Genomic DNA, 17,766 nt, shown 5'->3' on the forward strand with positions numbered 1-17,766 from the left:
TTTTAGCTCTGAAATCCCTCCTTCAACATAAAAAGAGGCATGAATGGATGAAATTGTCTTATACCACCTAGGACTTTAAACTGCTTCTGAGTTGTATGTCAAAGGACACATAATGATCTGTCATCAAAGATGATTCTTACTATTCTGCCATCTGACAGCTGGATTAGGTGATTGTTCAATCACTGTTGAAAGCAAAATGTTGGAAACCTCCCCTGTTGTGGAAGGTTTAGTTGCCCAGTTATTAGTCATTTGCTTTTTTAACACAGATATCAGTATTTTACATCATTTCTTGTTTGATGCCCACTGACATTTCCCTCCAGAACAGGACAACAGAGGGTAAGTGAGGATGCTTATGGGGTATGCTTTGAGTTTATGAATAGAAAAGGATGGTGTTAAAAAGGGGTAGGGGAAGGAATACAGCCAGGCAACAGGCACATTCCAAAACAATGAATTCTTAGGGAAGAATACCGTGGACAATGAATATCTATAAATTGATTCCCTTAAAACTGTTCTTCCAAAGGGTACCCAGGGCTGTGCAAACCCTAGACTGAAGGCCACTGATCCATCTAATAAGCTTAGAATAGTGCCAGGAGCACACGAAATGGTCAATAAATACCAACTCTGGTTGTTATTGTTGCATCTGTAAATTATCTAGCGTATAGTAGGTGCTCAGTAAATGGAATGCAGAAAGAGCTTAGGTATTAATAGGGGGTTGGACCAGATAAACCTGTACAGCACTCACTGAAGCTAGGTTCTCTCGTACTGCCCTCGAACCTGCATTGGTTACCTGCATGACAGATCACCCCAAATATAATAGCTTAAGAAAAGCGTTTTATTTGCCCACAGCTCCACATGTCAGAAGCTTGGGCTGGGTTCAGCATGTAGTTCATCTTCTGGTCTCAGCCGGAGTCCGTCATGCAGCTGCAGTCAGCTGGTGGATCAGCTGGGGCCCGGCTGCTCTGGGGCCTCAGCTGGAATGACGGTGTCTGATCCATGCAGTCTCGTCTTCCAGTAGGCCAGCCAGGCTTCCTCATGTGGTGGCAAGAGGGAGAGTAAACCTCAGAGCACAGGTGCCTTTTATGCCTGCCTCTGCGTGTGACACATTGGCTAATGTTCCCTTGACCGAAGCAAGTCACGTGGCCAAGCCTGCAGTCGGTGTGCCTGTGAGGGGGCTATATGTGGGTATGGACAGATACCAGGAGGTGTGATTCGCTGCGTCCATTGATACAATAGACCACACAAGCCCAGCCTCCCCTGATTGTTTTAGCTTTACTTCCCTTTTTTTTATCTTGTTTTTTTATGGAGATAGGGTATCATTCTGTCACCCTGGGTAGAGTGCAGTGGCGTCATCGTAGCTCACTGCAACCTCAAACTCTTGGGCTCAAGCAATCCTCCTGCCTCAACCTCCCCAGTATCTGGGACTACAGGTGCATACCACAATGCCCAGCTAATTTTTTCTATTTTTGGTACGGATGGAGTCTTGCTCTTGCTCAGGCTGGGATCAAACTCCTGATCTTAAGCGATCCTCCTGCCTCAACCTCCCATTGGCTTTTCTTCTATTTGAAGTAAACTGAACTGTGAGCCTTAGATTGGACATTTGTTGGATTAAGTGCCTAAGTATTAAGTGCCTATCTTTCCTCTGCAGCCAGAATCCCTTGTTTTTCCTCAAGGAGAGCTACTGTAAAAGGACGCCTTGCTCCAAGACTATTTTCCCAAGGGCCTCGTTTTAGTCCTGGAAGAGCATTAATCAGAGAATGCAACCCCATTTTATAATGAGGATCTACTAAGTGGAGATGGGTTGTCCTGTCTGGCCCCAAGAGGACTTTCAAGGTGACTCAGGCGGAGCTCAGAAGTTGGTTGACCCTATTACTCTCTTCGAGTGTAGAAACCAACTCAACCTGCTTTGGCCAAAAATGAACATTTTGGGTTATGTAACCAAGAACTCCGGGGTGTATAGCTTGGTGTCTGGCTAGCTCCAGGGCTGGAACAATATCAATTCACTGGGGTGTCCATGCTGTGCTCTCCCAAAGAGAGGTACAGAAGCCCTGGGAGTTGGCTGGTACAGCACCAACACCTGAATAACACCTAGCTCCCTGCATTTCCTGGTAATTCCTGTAGCATATACATCTGAGGTAGCATTGATTTACCATCTTCTATTATTTTTCCTTTCACAGTGAGACATTATTTGGTGAAATGCCCTCAGAACAGGTAAGGATATTTTCTTCCTTTTTCAAATGGAGCTCTTTGCTATTTTATATTCTTTTGATATTACCAAAAAATTGGTTAAATTTGTATTTTTACCTAAAAGTCTGCATGTTAGTCCACAAATAAGCCTAAAGATGTGTGTTCTGCATGCATTTGCATGTTTCCAGAGTCCACATTCTGGTTATCATCGACAGAGGGTTCAGAGCGCACGTGGCTCGTGCTGACCTGACATGCATGCTAGAGGCGGCTCAGGTGTGGGCCTGCAGGGCTGCTCCTCTGCTTAGGAGGGGCTTGCAGCAGGCTTGCACTTTGATACCTTTGACCACAAATACTCCTCATCCCCTTCATCCATGCTGACTTGTCCTATGCCCCACTTTTAGCTGGCAGGATGCTCCTCACAGAGAACATAATAATTATAAGAAATACTGCACACTCAAAGCACTTAAAAACTGGGGACTTCAATCCAGACAAGATGGCATAGATCAACTTCGTCCTTTTATTCTCCACTAAGCAAAACTATAAACACTAGAAATAACACAAGAGACCATCAAAGGAGGACTTTGAAAGGTATGAAAAGAAGATAAACTGACTTGGGATCCCAGGACTAGAGAAATAGCACAGCTGCAGGGCATCTCATGTTTCCCCATCCCACAGCAGAAGGGGACCCAGACCCGTTTTTCCCTACCCCAACCTAGCAACAGAAAACATCCAGGTAAGCTCCTTCCTCCCCTGGATCTGATGGGAGTTCCTTTGAAAATCTCAGATGAGCTTACCGTCACCAGCAAGGAGGGGAATTGGGAGCCCCTCCCACAGTAAGCCCCAGGGAAAGGGCTCTCCTTCCCTGCCAGGCCTGACATTCCCCTCCCCAACCAGGTGACACCAGGGCTTAAGGACAGAGCCAGCAAAAGGCACCTAGACACAACAAGGGACCCAGTGAGGAAGCAGCTTCATCTCTGTGGGTCTGAGACTTCCCTCCACAACCAAGAGACATCTGGCTTCCCAATCTGGGGAAATCTCCACCCCTTCAGGCAGCACTTGCAGGGCCCAGCAGTACCAGATAAACCAAACAGACCAAAATAATACTACAAAGCCTCTGAAAATGAAAAGATCATTGGAACCGTAGTCCACAGAAACAGGCCAGGATTGCATGATAAACCTAAACAGGGTGACTAACTACAAAAATAAAACATTCAAATAGGACCCAGGGCCTCCTAACAGGATACTATCAAAAAGCACTCTTCATACTAAAAACCACAAAAATCACATTTTGAATGAGAAAAGATAATTGACCAGATCAACACTAAGATGAATCAAGTATTGGAATCATCTGACAAGATTTTAAAGTAGTTGTCGTAAAAATGATTCAATGATCAATTACAAATTCTCTTAAAACAAATGACAAAATAGAAAATCTCAGCCAATATAGAGAAGTTATAAAATAAACCCCAAACAAATGGAAATTGTAGAACTCAATAGTACAAAAACAGAAATGAAAAACTCACTGGTTGGACTCAGTAGTAGAGTGGAGATGTTAGTGAGATGTCAGTGAACAGAGAAGTTAGTGAACTTGAGGACAGATCAATATAATTTGTCTAATCTGAACAACAGAGACAAAATAGACTAAAAACAAACAAAGGAACATTCCTTGATCACCTATGGGAAAAAAGATCTAACATTCTATTATTGGAGTTTCAGAAGGAGAGGAGAAACAGCGTGGAGTTGAAAGAGTATTGGAAGAAATAATGGCTGAAAGCTCATGCCACAAATTTGGCAAGAGACAAAGATCTATAGATTTAAGAAACTGAATAAATGCCAAGCAGGATAACCCAACAAAATTTACACAAAGACACCTTATAATTAAACAGAAGACAAATTTGAATGACAGTGCATATTAGAGCATATTAATATCTCTTCTGAATCCATGGAGAGCAGGAAAAAGTGGCACATTTTTCAAATACTGATAGAAAAAAATTGTTAATTGCAAATTCTGTATCCAGCAAAATTATCCTTCAGGAATGAAAAGGAAATAAAGATGTTCTCAGATGAAGGAAAACTAAAAGAAGTTGTCACTAGCAGACCTACTTTAAAATGATGCCTAAAAGAAATTCTTGAAACAGAAAAAAAAAATATCTTGAAGCATTAGGAAGAAAGAGCAACAGAAAGAGCAAAAACATGAGTACATATTGTAGGCTATTCCTTCCATAAATAGTCATGAGTTTTAAAAATCATATTTGATGATTGAAACAAAAATTATAAAACCATCTGATGCTCAAGACAATGCTATTTAAGACTGAGGGAGGTAAAATGACCAAAATTAACATCAAAAGTCCAGCAAAGTATGGAATATTGGTGCCAATAGACTGTGGTAAGTCATGTATATATTGTAATGCCCAAAGCAACCGCTAAAATAACTGCAAAAAACAAACAGATAAAAAAAAAGCCACATTCAAAAACACTATAGAAAAATCAAGATAGAGTCTTAAAATATATTTAAGTAACACAAAGAAACACAGGAATGATAACCACAGAAAACAAATGTTAAGATGGCAGTAGTATGAAAATTGCTAACATACCATTTATTTTAAATGTAAATGAAAATACATCTATAAAATCAGAGACTGGCAAAGTGGATTAAAAACATGACTCAACTATATGCTGTTTACAAGAAATTCACTTCAGACACAGTGACACAAGTAGATTGAAAGGAAAAGGATGGAAAAAGATATACCACACAAACAATAAAACGAATTAGGAGCGGACATATTGTATCTGATAAAATAAACTTCAGGGGATACTAGATGATAAAAGGATCAATCCAACAGAAAGATAGAGTACCTAAATGTGCACACATCAAACAATACAACCACAAAATTAAAAGAGCAAAAACTGAAATATCTGAGAAGAAATAAATCTACAGTTTTAGTTGGAGACTTCAATGCCTCCCTTTCAGTAACTGATAGACCTCCTGTAGACAGAAAATTAGCAAAGATATTTAAGATGTAAGCCAGCAGTCCCCAACCTTTTTGGCACCAGGGACCAGTTTCATGGAAGACAATGTTTCCATGGATGGGGGGTGGAGAGGTGGAGGTGGGAGGGTGTGGGGCCCTAGCTCAGGCAGTGATGTGTGGCCCGATTCCTAACAGGCCACCAGGCCACGGACTGGTACCCGGCCACACGATCAACCAACAGGACCCAATTGATACGTAGTAAACACTCCAACTAACTATGGAAGAACACATTTTTTTTCAAGCCCTCATGGAACATTCATCAAGATAGACCATATCCTGGGCTATAAAACAAACCTAAACAAATTGAAAAGAATTAAAATCATGCAGAGTGTGTTTTCTGACCACAGTGGAATCAAATGAGAAATCAATAACAAAACAATAGCAGGAAAATCTCTAAACATGTCAAAATTAAATAGCACACTTTTTTGTTGAAAATGACAAGCTGATTCTGGATTATATATGTAAATTTTGATAAAGAACAAAGTTGGAGGACTTACACTTCTGTTTTCAAAGCTTTAATGCTACAGTAATGAAGACACTGAGGTATTGGTACACATATGAGTACAGAGATCAGTGCAACATAATGGAAAGTCCAGAAATAAATCCTGAACTTTATGTTTGATTAAATATTGACAAAAATGTCAGGACAATTCTAAAGGGAAAGCATAGTCTTTTCAACAAACAGTGCCGAGACACTTGGATACCCACATATAAAAACGTCATCTGAGACCCTTGCCTCACATTAGCCCCCAAATTAACTAAAAATAGATCTTAGACCTAAATGTAAAAGCCAAAATTATAAAAATTACAGAAGAAAACAGAAGAAAATCTTTGTGACCATGGGTCGAGTGAAGTGATACCAAACACAGGATTTCTGAATGAAAGAATTGATAAAATTAAAAATCTTTGCACTTCCAAAGACACCACTAAGAAAATAAAAAGATAAGCCTCCAATTAAGAGAAAATACTTGCAAATCAGATAACAGATAAAGAACTTGTTTCCAAAATATATAAAGACCTCTTACAACTCAATAATAAGATGATAGATAACACAATTAAAAATGGGCAAAAAAGATTTGAACAGATATTTCCCTAAAGAAGATATACAGATGGCTAATAAGTATATGAAAGATGTTCAGTATCAGTAGTCATTAGGGAAGTGCAAACTAAAACCACAATATGATACCACTGCACCCCCATGCAATGGCTATAATCCAAAAGACAGATAATGCCAAGTTCTGGCACGGAGGTGGAGAAATTGGATCTTTGTACATTGCTGTTGGGAATATAAAATGGTGCAGCCATTTGGGAAAAGAGTTTTTTGGTTTCTTAACACATGTAACTTACCGTATGACCCAGCAATTCCACTTGTAGGAATCTACCCAAGAGAAATGAAGGTGTATGTCCACATGAAGACATATATGCAGTTGTTCAGAGCTACTTTAGTCACAATGACCAGAAACTGCAAACAATCTAAATGTATCTATCAGCTAGTGACTGGGTAAACGAAATTTAGTATATCCACCCAATAACGTACTACTTGGTAACAAAAAGGAACAGACTACGCTTATAGGCTGAAACATGGTGAACCTCAGAAACATTATGCTAAGTGAAAGAAGCTAGATGCAAAAAATTACTTATTATGTGATTCCATTTGTATGAAATGCCTAGAAAAGGTAAATTTATAGAGACAGAGAGTAGATCAGGGTTTCCTAGCGCTGAGGGTGGGAGTGAGGATTAACTATAAATGGGTGAGATGGGACTTTGCGGGGGTGATAGAAATGTTCTAAAACTATATTGTAATGATGGTTGCACAACTTTATAAATCAAAAACTATTGAATTGTACACTTATGGTTAGTAAATTTTACGAGGACATCAGTTATGCCTCAGTAAAGCAGTCTGTTTCTTTTTTAAAGCATGTGTCCCCATACGGCCTCAAGGACTAGGCGGTTTGGACTTGGGCGGTGGGGGCATGGGCAGAGCTGTGGTGGTCAGCCTGCCAGTGTACTCGGGCAGGCCTTGCTTCCTGTGCTGTTCGTGTGTGGCCCTGTGTGGCTGGCAGGCAGCGTCTGGTGACTCGGGCCCTTCCTCCTTCCCCTGCAGTTGCCCATTCTGAGCTGCTGCTGACTGAGGCTGGAAGTGCAGCAAAGCCGTCATCTCAGCCTGGTGGGCATTAGAGTTTGATCTCCCCCAGTCCCGGGGCACTCGTGGTGGGGATGACCACAGAGTCTTACTCCAACACTGCTTCCTTCTCTGCCAACTGTGCTGAGCACTGTCAGTGAGGTCGGCTGGGGGTCTGAGTGGCAGTTCTCCCCATGGGCATGTCTCCTGTTGGGTTGGCTCACAGATCTGCCCCTGGATAGCCTGCTTTTACTACTCCTGCACCCAGGACCGTGCTGGGGCCAGGCCTCACCCCCATAAACCTGGTAACAAACTTCCGACCAACTTTACATTCATTTTCTGGATTAGAACCTCATTCCTGTTCCACTTCGTGCAACCAGATTCCCTGCCGTGGTGCTGGCTAGTGAACCGATCAATTTCCTGCCTCTGCACCTGGCTTTGGCCTAAATTATGCTCTGCCTGTGAAGCCCGGGCAGTTCCTCCTGTCCCTATCATGCCAGGGGGCTCCCAAGGTCCCAGCACCCTCATCTGTCTGCCCACCCTGTGCTGCTGCCGTGGGTGGATGGGCCCCTGGAGCCCTTTTCTGGCCTCTGACCACTTGCTCCTGGGCAGAAGATGCAGGACCAAGGCAAGATGCCCCGATCAGAAACCTGGGCAGGGGAGGAGGAGGGCCTTCAGAAGAGACCACGTGCTGGTGCTGAGGTTGCGGTCACTGAGTGGGGGCCTTGCCAAGTGACCAGAGCAGAATCCGGAGACTCTAGGGAATTCCATGACTTGCTAAGAGAAGTTCAAACAGAAGGAAAATAAATCTCATCTTGAATGTGTATTATCCCTGAGGTTGGAAGTTGCCATCTTCTGGGAGGGGTGGCCCCGACCTTTGGGGTCGGGAGACTGTTCCTTTCCGACGGCAAAGCGTTCTGAGCACACCGACGTCCCAGCGCAGAGAGCAGGGCCTGAGTGGGCATCTCAGGATCTGTGAGATTAAATGTGCCCTGCCCGGGGAAAACAGCCATGAGAGCAGTTCGACGGCAAGTATGAAACTGCTCCGAAATGTACCAGAAAGTCAGGTTTAAAATGAAATCCCGGCGGCTGCATAGAGCTATGGAGCATTACACACCGCAACATCTCTGCCGTGGACTCAGATGCCTTCCTTCCTGCAGGGCAAGTGAACGCAGGTGTGGGGAGGATGGGAGGGACACCCGCAAAGGCAGTTCCCAGCCAGTACGACCCCTGGCCTTGCGCTCAACCTCTCCTTCCAGGGTCGAGACAGAAAGTGCTTGCAAGTGAGGGGAGTTAACGTGGACCTGCATCACCTATGCCCGTAGCAACTGCAGCGGAAGTCATCCACGCTTTCCTTGCCGTTTCTGGTGCGTATCCTCTCCCACGGGTGAGGAGCCAGGGCTGCAGGCTGTTTATATGGCGGACGAATTACAGGCAGAGTTTTACCCTGGTTTGCGGGCTTAGTTTGAAGCATAGTTCAGTCTTTCCTGAAAGATCAGAGATTTTTAAACATACCCTGACAATAGAAGTATGTGATCTAATTAATGTGTGATTGGTTCAGGATCTCAGAGTGCAGGCAAAGATATGATTTCAGACACAATCTAAAGATGCTCCCAACTTAGAGATGTAACTCAGGTTGCTTCCTGTTTTATAATATTGAACAGCAGCGGCGTTGAAAACGTTTATTCCCCCTATGGAAGGCAGTCTGCGGTGACGGGGAGGCTCTGGGCCAGGCTGCCTCAATGCAAACCCAGGCCGTTCTCTGACTGCTGTGTTTTCTTTCCTCTCTGAAAAATGGGGACAATAGACCTAACACAGAGCGTCGTTTGGAGGATGAAATGAGGTAGTTTGTGTAAAGTGCTTCCGACAGCACCTGGTGAGCAGTGAGCTCCATGATTCTATCATTGTTCAGTCCGTACTTACCGCCCGACTCTTCTTAGTGGGACAGCTCGCAAGACCATAGAGGGAGGAAACCACACAGCTTGTGCCTCAAGGTCCCCGTCTAATGGGAGACCTCGAGGAGGGCAGCTGTGGCCGCTCCATGCTAGGTGTGCCCACCGAGCTGCCCAGGCACCCAGAGGAGCTGCTCCTGACCCCAAGTCTTGAAGGATGAGGCAGAGCATCCCAAGTGGGCAGGGCGGGCCTGTGAGATGGGGCTTCCTGGCAGGGTGTAAAGAACACACCCTTGGATTCTGACAGCCTCAGCCTCGGGTCAAGCCACGCCACCTGGCAGCTTTGTGTGCTTGGGCCAGTCACTCAGCCTCTCTGGGAATGTTTCTCCCTCTGCAGAATGGGCACGGGCTTCCCTGTTGTCCCTGTCACTCAGGGTCGCCGTGAGAATTCCATGAGCGAGCAGTGGTTGTGGACAAAGCCTTCCTAATTGCTCACAGAGTGCCTGGACTGCTGCAGCTGAACTCTTTACAGGACCTATTTCTAATCCTCATAAAAACCCCGCAAGGCACAAATTAGTCTCCCCAGACTAAGCACGGATAGAACTGCCAACTGTTAGCTAAATGGCTAGCCCTGTATCATTTACAAACCTTTTGATTCCAGGTGACAGAAAAGCCAGGTCAGATGGTCCTGTCCAGGAAGGGACTTTGCTGGCTCATCTAACTGGGGACCCTGCCATGGGTGGGCCTCAGACAGCTCTGTCCAGAGGGACACAGGGTCCCCACCCTTCTCTGGGCAGCGCTGCCTCCAGGTGGTGATGGGACCTCAGAACAGGCGGCTCCCCTGGGGCAGGCACAAGCGCTAGCAGGCGTTGGCCACGTGCATCCGCAAATGGCCTCCACGTACACGTCATCTCTCTTCCTAACCAGCAAACACAACCGCGCACCTCCCTGTTAGCGGACCAGCCTGAACCACATACTAAGGCTGGTGGTGAGATTGTGCTGAGCAGGGGCTGGGGAAAATCCCACCCAAATACATGGCCTCACCCCTGGGTGGGGTGAATGTTGGGGAGGTCACCCCAGTGACCTCTCCTAGCCATTATTATTACGACCCAAGACCGGGACCCAGTGTAGCACCACTAAATATTAACGAAGTACCTCCTGATCTCACCAGCCAGCGCGTAGACATTTTAAGCTTGGACAAAAACGCCAGCCTGGCAAAGCCTCTGCTGCGGACTGTCGTGGTAGCGGAATGCAGAGGAAGAGCTTCCCTCGGCATCTGCGGAACCTTCTTGTGTGGCTCTAACGAGGAACTTCTTGGGTGATGTAAACCATTTATTATAAAAGGCCACGGGGAGGCTGTGGTCAGGGCCACGCCTTGGCAGCTGCCTCGCGAAGGAGCAGCTTTTATTCTGATGCTGTTCAGAATACACGTGCAAAATGTCACAGGGCCAAAGCAGCAGCAGTATTGTGTTGTGACCCTGCAGGTCTGGCCGTCCTTTCCGGGAGTGCTGGCTCTGGCTCGGGTTGCAGAGACCACTGCCCTGCCCTGCCCCCGGTCCGAGGACTCAGAGAGCAGCATCGCGATAATGGTGCTTCCTTGGCCCTGCTCCGTAAGGGTTCTGGGTCTGGATCTTCGGCCTGACAAAGACACTTGATGTCCCTGGCTGTCTCAGTTCAGATCGCAGCAAATCCTTTTGGAGCAGGGGCCGACAGCTGTGTGCCCAGGTTGAGGAATGAGAGTTAACAGACCTCGAGGTAGCATTTTGATTCATAATTCATATGTCGGGGCACAAAGATTGCCCTGGGCCAGAGGAAGCTCCTGGTGTCTGCGGGGTCCTTGGATGTACGAAAGCCCCTTGGCTCGCATGGTCAGCTGCTCCTCTAGCGTGTGCCAGAGAGAGGCCTGTATTGGAATGGCCGTTTGATGGCCCAGGGTCATGAGAGGCAGGGACGAGGCCCTGTGATGCCATAGGCACTGTGCCAGGGCCTGATCTCACATCTAGTTATGAAAGCGGGGATTGGCGGGGTATATAATTCTTAATTATGATTATGTTCTTTGGTGGAACCAGCTCCGTATGCTGTTTTGTCCCTCTCTCCACTCCTGAATACTCTTAGCACTAGAGTGGAGACGCAGAGTTTCCGTGTGGCCAGCCCACTGTACCCAGCTCCATTTTGGCAGCTGATGTCACCTATTCCAGACAACATCCAGGACTACGCTCCCTGCTTCCGCCACCCACTCTACCCAGGGTGGCCCTTGGTCTTGGGCACTGGCCACAGCTCCAGCCCCTAAGACCACAGGACCTGGGTTGGCCCCTCCTCTTCCCACCAGGGCAGGAATTAGAGCAGCCGTGACAGTGCCAGGAGTTCCCCATCCTGAATTTAATACATGCTTGCAATGCAGTGGGACGTGATGTCACCTTCCAGTACCTGTCCTTTTGGGAGCTGGTTTGAACCCCGAGCAGCCACGTGGATTAGGCTCTATTGACCTTCTACCTGTCTCTGTTGCCTGGGCTGGGCCCAGAGTCCTTGCTTCAGGGCTAAGGAGGCAGGCTGACTTGGATCAAATCCCACGTACCCTGCCCAGCTGGTGACCTTGGGGAAGGTCTCGTTTTTTCCTCTAGGAGGGTCAGAAGTTATTGATATCAAGCACTTTCCACAGTGCTTTGCACAGAATAGACACAAACTTACTGTTAACTTTAGTTTCTGCAAAATATGTTGCTCGGAATTTGTTCAATGCCTTACCAAATCCAGGTTGCCTGCTTCTCCTGGCGTCCTGCACTGGTGCTTGTTCAGCACTGCTGTATCTGCGGAGGCATCTGTCAAGGGGAGGGCTGTTGTATTATCCTGGGCAGAACAATTTTCTGATCAAGGTTTAAGTTGAAACTTGCAGCCCTCCCTGCAGGGCTAACACATGGGCACCACGAAATACCCAAGTAGCGACATCATGGTAGCACCATGAAGTGTCTACACTGCACCCACATAGTGGAGACCAGGGTCAGTTGCTATTTAGCTATTTTGGGCCCCATCTAATTTAGGCTTTGCTATCTCATCTGACCCTCATGATAACCCTGTGAGATAGATAGCAACGATGAGTCTCCCATTTCACAGATTGGGGAGGGTGGAGGCCCAGGGAAGTAAGTGACTTGCCCAGGGTTACCTCTCCCGTCGGATGGAACCAGCCTTAGTGCAGGCCTTCTGCCCCTTGCCGAGCGCCCATTTGCTAAGACAGCCACCCTGTGTTGTGGAGCAGAGGTTGAGCCCTTGTGGGAGGGAGACTCCTGGGAGGCAGCCAGGCCGGAACCTGGCACGTCCTACAACAAGGTCTCGCACGCGCTGCATCCTGCCCTGCCCGTGCTGGAGCCAGGAAGACAGCCCTGCCCAGCAGCGAGCTGCCCACAAACAGCAGTTCTCTCGACCCGCGCAGCTCTCTCATTTACAGGAGTTTCCGGGCGGGCCCGATTTCCGTCTTTCTTGGTTTGACTGGCTCCAAGGACGCCCGCTCTGTTGTGTCAGAGACAAAGTACAGCCCTGTTCCAACTCAAGATATAGAATAACGTTTCTTATAAGTTAATCATAAGGGGGACTTTCTTAGTCAAAAGTTTTTACCAGCCCTGCGGGCTCAGTGGGAGAAACGAGATTCTGAGGGAAAAGTCGTCTGTTGTATGTCATTTTGGTGACTCATTGTCTGTATCAGATCAGATTGTTGAAATATGAATTGGAACTAAATTTAGTTTAGTACAGTTTTACTGTTTTGAAGGAAAACGGTGATGACAAAGCAGATTTTTTTCAGTTTACTGAAATCCCTGAGCATGATGGCATAAGTTCATAGAAAGGATGTTCCAGCAACTTCCATTTTCTATTAAAGAGCTAAAGAATTAAATCCAAGTAAAGAGAAGAGGAAGTGGAAATACCATTTGATTCTCCAGTGTGTGAGGTGCAGTTGGGGAGACTGTCCAAGCTCAGAGGCAATAGAAGAAAGGAAAGTATCAAAAGATTTTTAGCAAAAACAAATAAAACACTGTGTATTGAACAAAAAGCCAAAATTGAAAGGGAACTGCAATAAATATGTCAGAATGATGTACAAGTTGCATGTGAATCTGTAACAAAAATTCAAGATCAATAAATAACAGCAGGTGATATCCATACACCATAAATGATGAAAGTCACTAGACAAACATGGGAAACGTTTGTCCTCACTAGGAATCAGAAAAATGCAAGTAAAAAAGAGATCACATTTTTCTTTATTAAATGAGTCATTTTTTAAGTTGACAAACTTGGTGTTAGAAAGGCAGACAACATCGGTACTCTCATTCATTGACCAGATAGCTATAAAGTAGTACTAACCTGTCAGGAATCATTTAGACAGTGGGTATTAAATGCCTTTAAAATGGTCCTCCTTAGTGACCTAGGAATTCCAGCTCTAAGAATCCAACCCAAAAGTGAAAGTCTAAGAATGAAAAACCATTATGCACAAATATATTTTTAGCAGCATTATTTTTATATCAAACCAGGAGGCAAATTAGATGTTTAGATGTCAGGACATGGCTAAGTAAACCATAGCTTATCTTCTCACTGGAGTAGTATGAGAATGTAACAGTATGAAAAATGTATATTAAGTAAAAAGGATGCAAAATTGAAATATGGTGCGATTTAAAAAACAATGTATAAAAAGGTAAGGTTGAAAATTTATATCCACACAAAAACCTGCTTGTGGCATCTTTATTCATAATTGCCAGAACTCAGAAGCAACCAAGATGTCCCTCAGGAGGTGAGTGGATGAATAAACGGTGATACATCCAGACAGTGGAACACCATTTGGTGCTAAAAAGACATGAATCATGAAGAGACACGGAGGAAATGTGAATGCATTATCACTGCGTGGAAGCAGCCCGTCTGAAAAGGCTGCACACTGTGTGATTCCAATGCTAGGACATCCTGGAAAAGGCAAAACTATGGAGGATAGTAAAAGGATCAGTGGCTGCCGGGAGGAAGGGAGGGATGACTGGGCGGAGCACAAAGCAATTTAGGGTAGCGACACTACAGTGATGGATACATGTCGTTACAAATTTTTCCAAACCCATAGCATGTACAGTGCATTTAGAGGGAACCCTGATGTGAACAATGGACTGTGAGGAATAATGATGTCAGAGTAGGTTCATCAGTTGTAGCAAATGTACCACTCTCCCGGGGATGCTGGCAACCTGGGAAGCCATACCTGTGTGGGGTGGCGGGTATACGGAAACTCTGTATCTTCCACTCAATCTTTCTGTGAACCTAAAACTCCTTTACAAAATAAAGTCTTTAAGAAAAAAAAGCAAGGAAGAGGAAAAAGTGAAAATATTTACAAAGGTTGTGTTTTGGTTATGATAGACTTATTTTCTTTGGTCTCCATGCCTGTAATTACCATTTTAAAACAGGAACATGAATTATTTTATAACAGAGAGAAGAAACAAACATTTTAAGAGTTTAAAAAGCTACAGAATGAAGGTGAACATGTGGTTGTGTACTTAAGCAGTTCTGAGAGTTTCTCATCCCTTGTTTGCTCTTAGTGGTCAAACTTTTGTAAATTCACATTCCTTTTGGCTATTTGTGAATTTACACAATTGACCCTGTACTCTAAAGCTAAGACCAGTTAGAATTTCTGTTCCTGATAAAAATAAGCCATCTCTGGGGAAGCTCAGTGGGAACTGTATTCTTGGAATTTTTCCCACAATGTGTGATTCAGTCTTTATTTGTTTTTAAATATCTGAGACTATTATTAGAATAACCTATCTCTTACTACATATATGTATATATTTGCTTGAATTATAAACATATCTGGTCATAATTCTGCCTGTCCTGTCTCCCATCTGTTTAGTTCCTCAGCAACCTCTTTCTAGGGAACCCCTATTTTTAAATTCTTAGGAATATATACAGAGATTTTTTTACCCATGTGCGAGAAAATACTAACATATATTATTATTTCCGCCTATTTTTATACAAAAAGTAGCACATTTTACACATGGTCCCACTTGACAACGTTCTGGCGTTCCACTTAACAATGTATCTTTCCTTATCAGGACAGAAAGGGCTTCTTTGCTCTTTGCAGCACTGGGGACCCCCAGTGTGGCTTTACCATGGCTACTCAACCAGCACCCTTGTGGCCTGGGCTGTTTCTCGTCTACCGCCATTACAAACAGCGCCGTGGTGGCCAATCTAATACATGCCTCATTTCATACATGCAAGGGTACCCACAGAATGAATTCCTAGAAGTGAAATTGCCAGGGCAAAGAGTCTAAGCTTCTACAATTTCGATAAATTTTACTATATTATTCTCTGTCCCTGCACCCTTACCAAAAGAGCGCTTTGCCTCAAATGTGATTGTAGCCATTCTGATTTGTGAAAAAAGAAGTGAGTACATTTTAATTTGAATTTCTTTCTCATGAGAGAGCATTAGCATGTTTTCACGTGTGAAAGAGCCTTTCTGTTTGTGTGAAGACTGCTGTTCACCACCTTCTTTCATTTCGATGATTAGGTCATATTTTTATGGATTTCTAGAAATTCTTTACATGTTGGGGAGATAGCTTCTCTTGGTAACTGGCCCTACCTGGCTGGAACATGTAGCTGAGGATAAGAGATTCTAAAAGGTACTTCCCTCTGGGTTGCCGGGGCCAAAAAGCATTTGGAGTAAGACTGATCGCCATTCAAGAAAGTTTGTGGGCGCCATCCCACGCGCAGCACGAAGAGCAGGTTTCACATCAGGGCAGCCTGCGTTTGCAGCTTTCGTGTTTGCTGCTTACCAACAGTGTCACCTAGACCAATCAGCTAGCATGTTTAAGCCTTAGCTTTCTTACCTGTAGTATAAAAAGGCTATCAGTCCTGTCGCTTTGGGTCGTCGTGGATGATGTGCAGAAAGAACCTGACACTGCGGTGATCACGCCGGGTCAGGCAATCGGAGACACAGCACTCCTCGGGTGAACTCACTTCGCCTGTACTTCAGGTGAAGGTACAGCAGGAGAAAGCTCAGCATCGTGAGGGCATCCCAGAGACTTCCAGGTGCCACTCCCCAAGGCCTTTCTTAGTTGCTCAGGAGGTGTTGTGCTTTTGGATTATGAACCCCAAAGACATGTGTGAGGAATCTCGGTTTTAGGGGAGCTTAAGCAGAAATTTCTAGTGGTATCTTTAATACCCTACTGGTGATGTAGCCAAGCCAGACTGTGTAACCAGTTAAACCAGGTGTAAACCATCAACCCATACGTCCATAAACAATGTAGACAAGCTGGCCCCGGGTCCCTCCAGGGAGTTTTGAACACTAAACAGCACATTGTAAAATCATCCTTCTTATCGTAGCCAAGGGTCAGTACCAGGCTTCCAGCCATCCCTGGAGATAAGCACAGAGCAATTCCAGCCCGGCTGTAAGGTAGCCCTCCCTTACACAGCTACACAGGAAGCGCTACAAAGCTTGATTTTTTTCTGATCTCCTTTGCAATAAACCTGCCTTTGGCTTAACCAGGACCTTGTTCTTCCGCAGCTCAGGGGAGACTGTCACCAGTGTGACCAGCTTGGCTCCACTGCAGCCCAAGAAGGGCAAGAGGCGGAAGGAGAAGGCTGACGTTCCTCCTGCAGTCCCTGCCAAAGGTAGGAAGCTGGCCTGCAGTCTCCCATGTGGAAACCGCCATGACTGATGCAGGGTGGGCCTGGGGTTCCATGTGGGATCAGGACAGAGGGCATAGGCAGATGGAGGACATGGCGTTTAGTGTCATATGGTCTGGAGAGCCCACCTAGATTCTGGTCATAACAGCCCTAGCCCAGCCCCTGGGTGGAAGTAGGTGTGCACCATGGGCCCAGCACAGCACAGCAGAAGAAGGGTCCACAGCGACAGGTGAGCCCAGGCTGTATTTCACCTCGAACTATTACAGTGCTCTACACATGGCGGGGTGGGGCAAGGGAATCCTCGTGGTTCGTTCAAGCGAAAGAAGGCTCTCTGAATTTTTAAAGATGTCAACCAGAGATACAGTTTATTTTAAATTTGTTCTGAGGATAAAATGAGCGTTATCTTGCAATTCCAGTTACGATTTTTAGAGCAACACGAGTGAGGAGGATGGGTGTTCTGGAGGAAAGAACTGCACAAGTACTAGGAGAACCAAGAATGTCTAGAGATAATTCCTAAAGTAACTGGCCATTTCGGAGACGTTCATACCTCAACAAATTTGAAACATAGTTGGGAATACAAGGATTGCCCAGATGAACAATTTAGTAACAAGACAAGATGGATTTTATCTCTCAGTTGGGGCTTCACAGGACATCCCCCAGGGACCCGTTGAGCCCCGTGGGGAAGCCAGTGGTGCTGCCGAGAGAGAAGGGGGCATGGTCGCAGTGGCAGGCAGGGGTAGCGCAGGAAGGCAGCGGAGAACACCTGCCCTGGGCCAGCATCCTGCTGCTGTGTGTCTCATTCCCTCTGGAGTAGCTGTGACTCCACCTTACAGAAGACGCAAATGGGACGCAGAGAGCTCAGTGGCGGGGCCTGGCTTTCGATGCCAAGTTCGAGTCCCAGACGGTT

At 45.5% G+C, this 17,766-nt stretch overlaps 1 protein-coding gene across 1 annotated transcript in view; it reads left to right on the forward strand.

The window, feature by feature from the left end:
• The window catches only part of VSTM4 (V-set and transmembrane domain containing 4), an 88,163-nt gene that overhangs the window by 37,793 nt on the left and 32,604 nt on the right, over positions 1 to 17,766 (forward strand). The window contains exons 5-6 of the mRNA XM_012651251.1: positions 2,175 to 2,208; positions 16,738 to 16,844. Of these exons, the coding sequence (XP_012506705.1) occupies positions 2,175 to 2,208; positions 16,738 to 16,844 (141 nt within the window). The remainder of the gene's footprint in view (positions 1 to 2,174; positions 2,209 to 16,737; positions 16,845 to 17,766) is intronic.

This window comes from Propithecus coquereli, unplaced genomic scaffold (genome assembly GCF_000956105.1).
Source record: "Propithecus coquereli isolate 6110/MARCELLA unplaced genomic scaffold, Pcoq_1.0 Scaffold351, whole genome shotgun sequence".
NCBI classification, from domain to species: domain Eukaryota; kingdom Metazoa; phylum Chordata; class Mammalia; order Primates; family Indriidae; genus Propithecus; species Propithecus coquereli.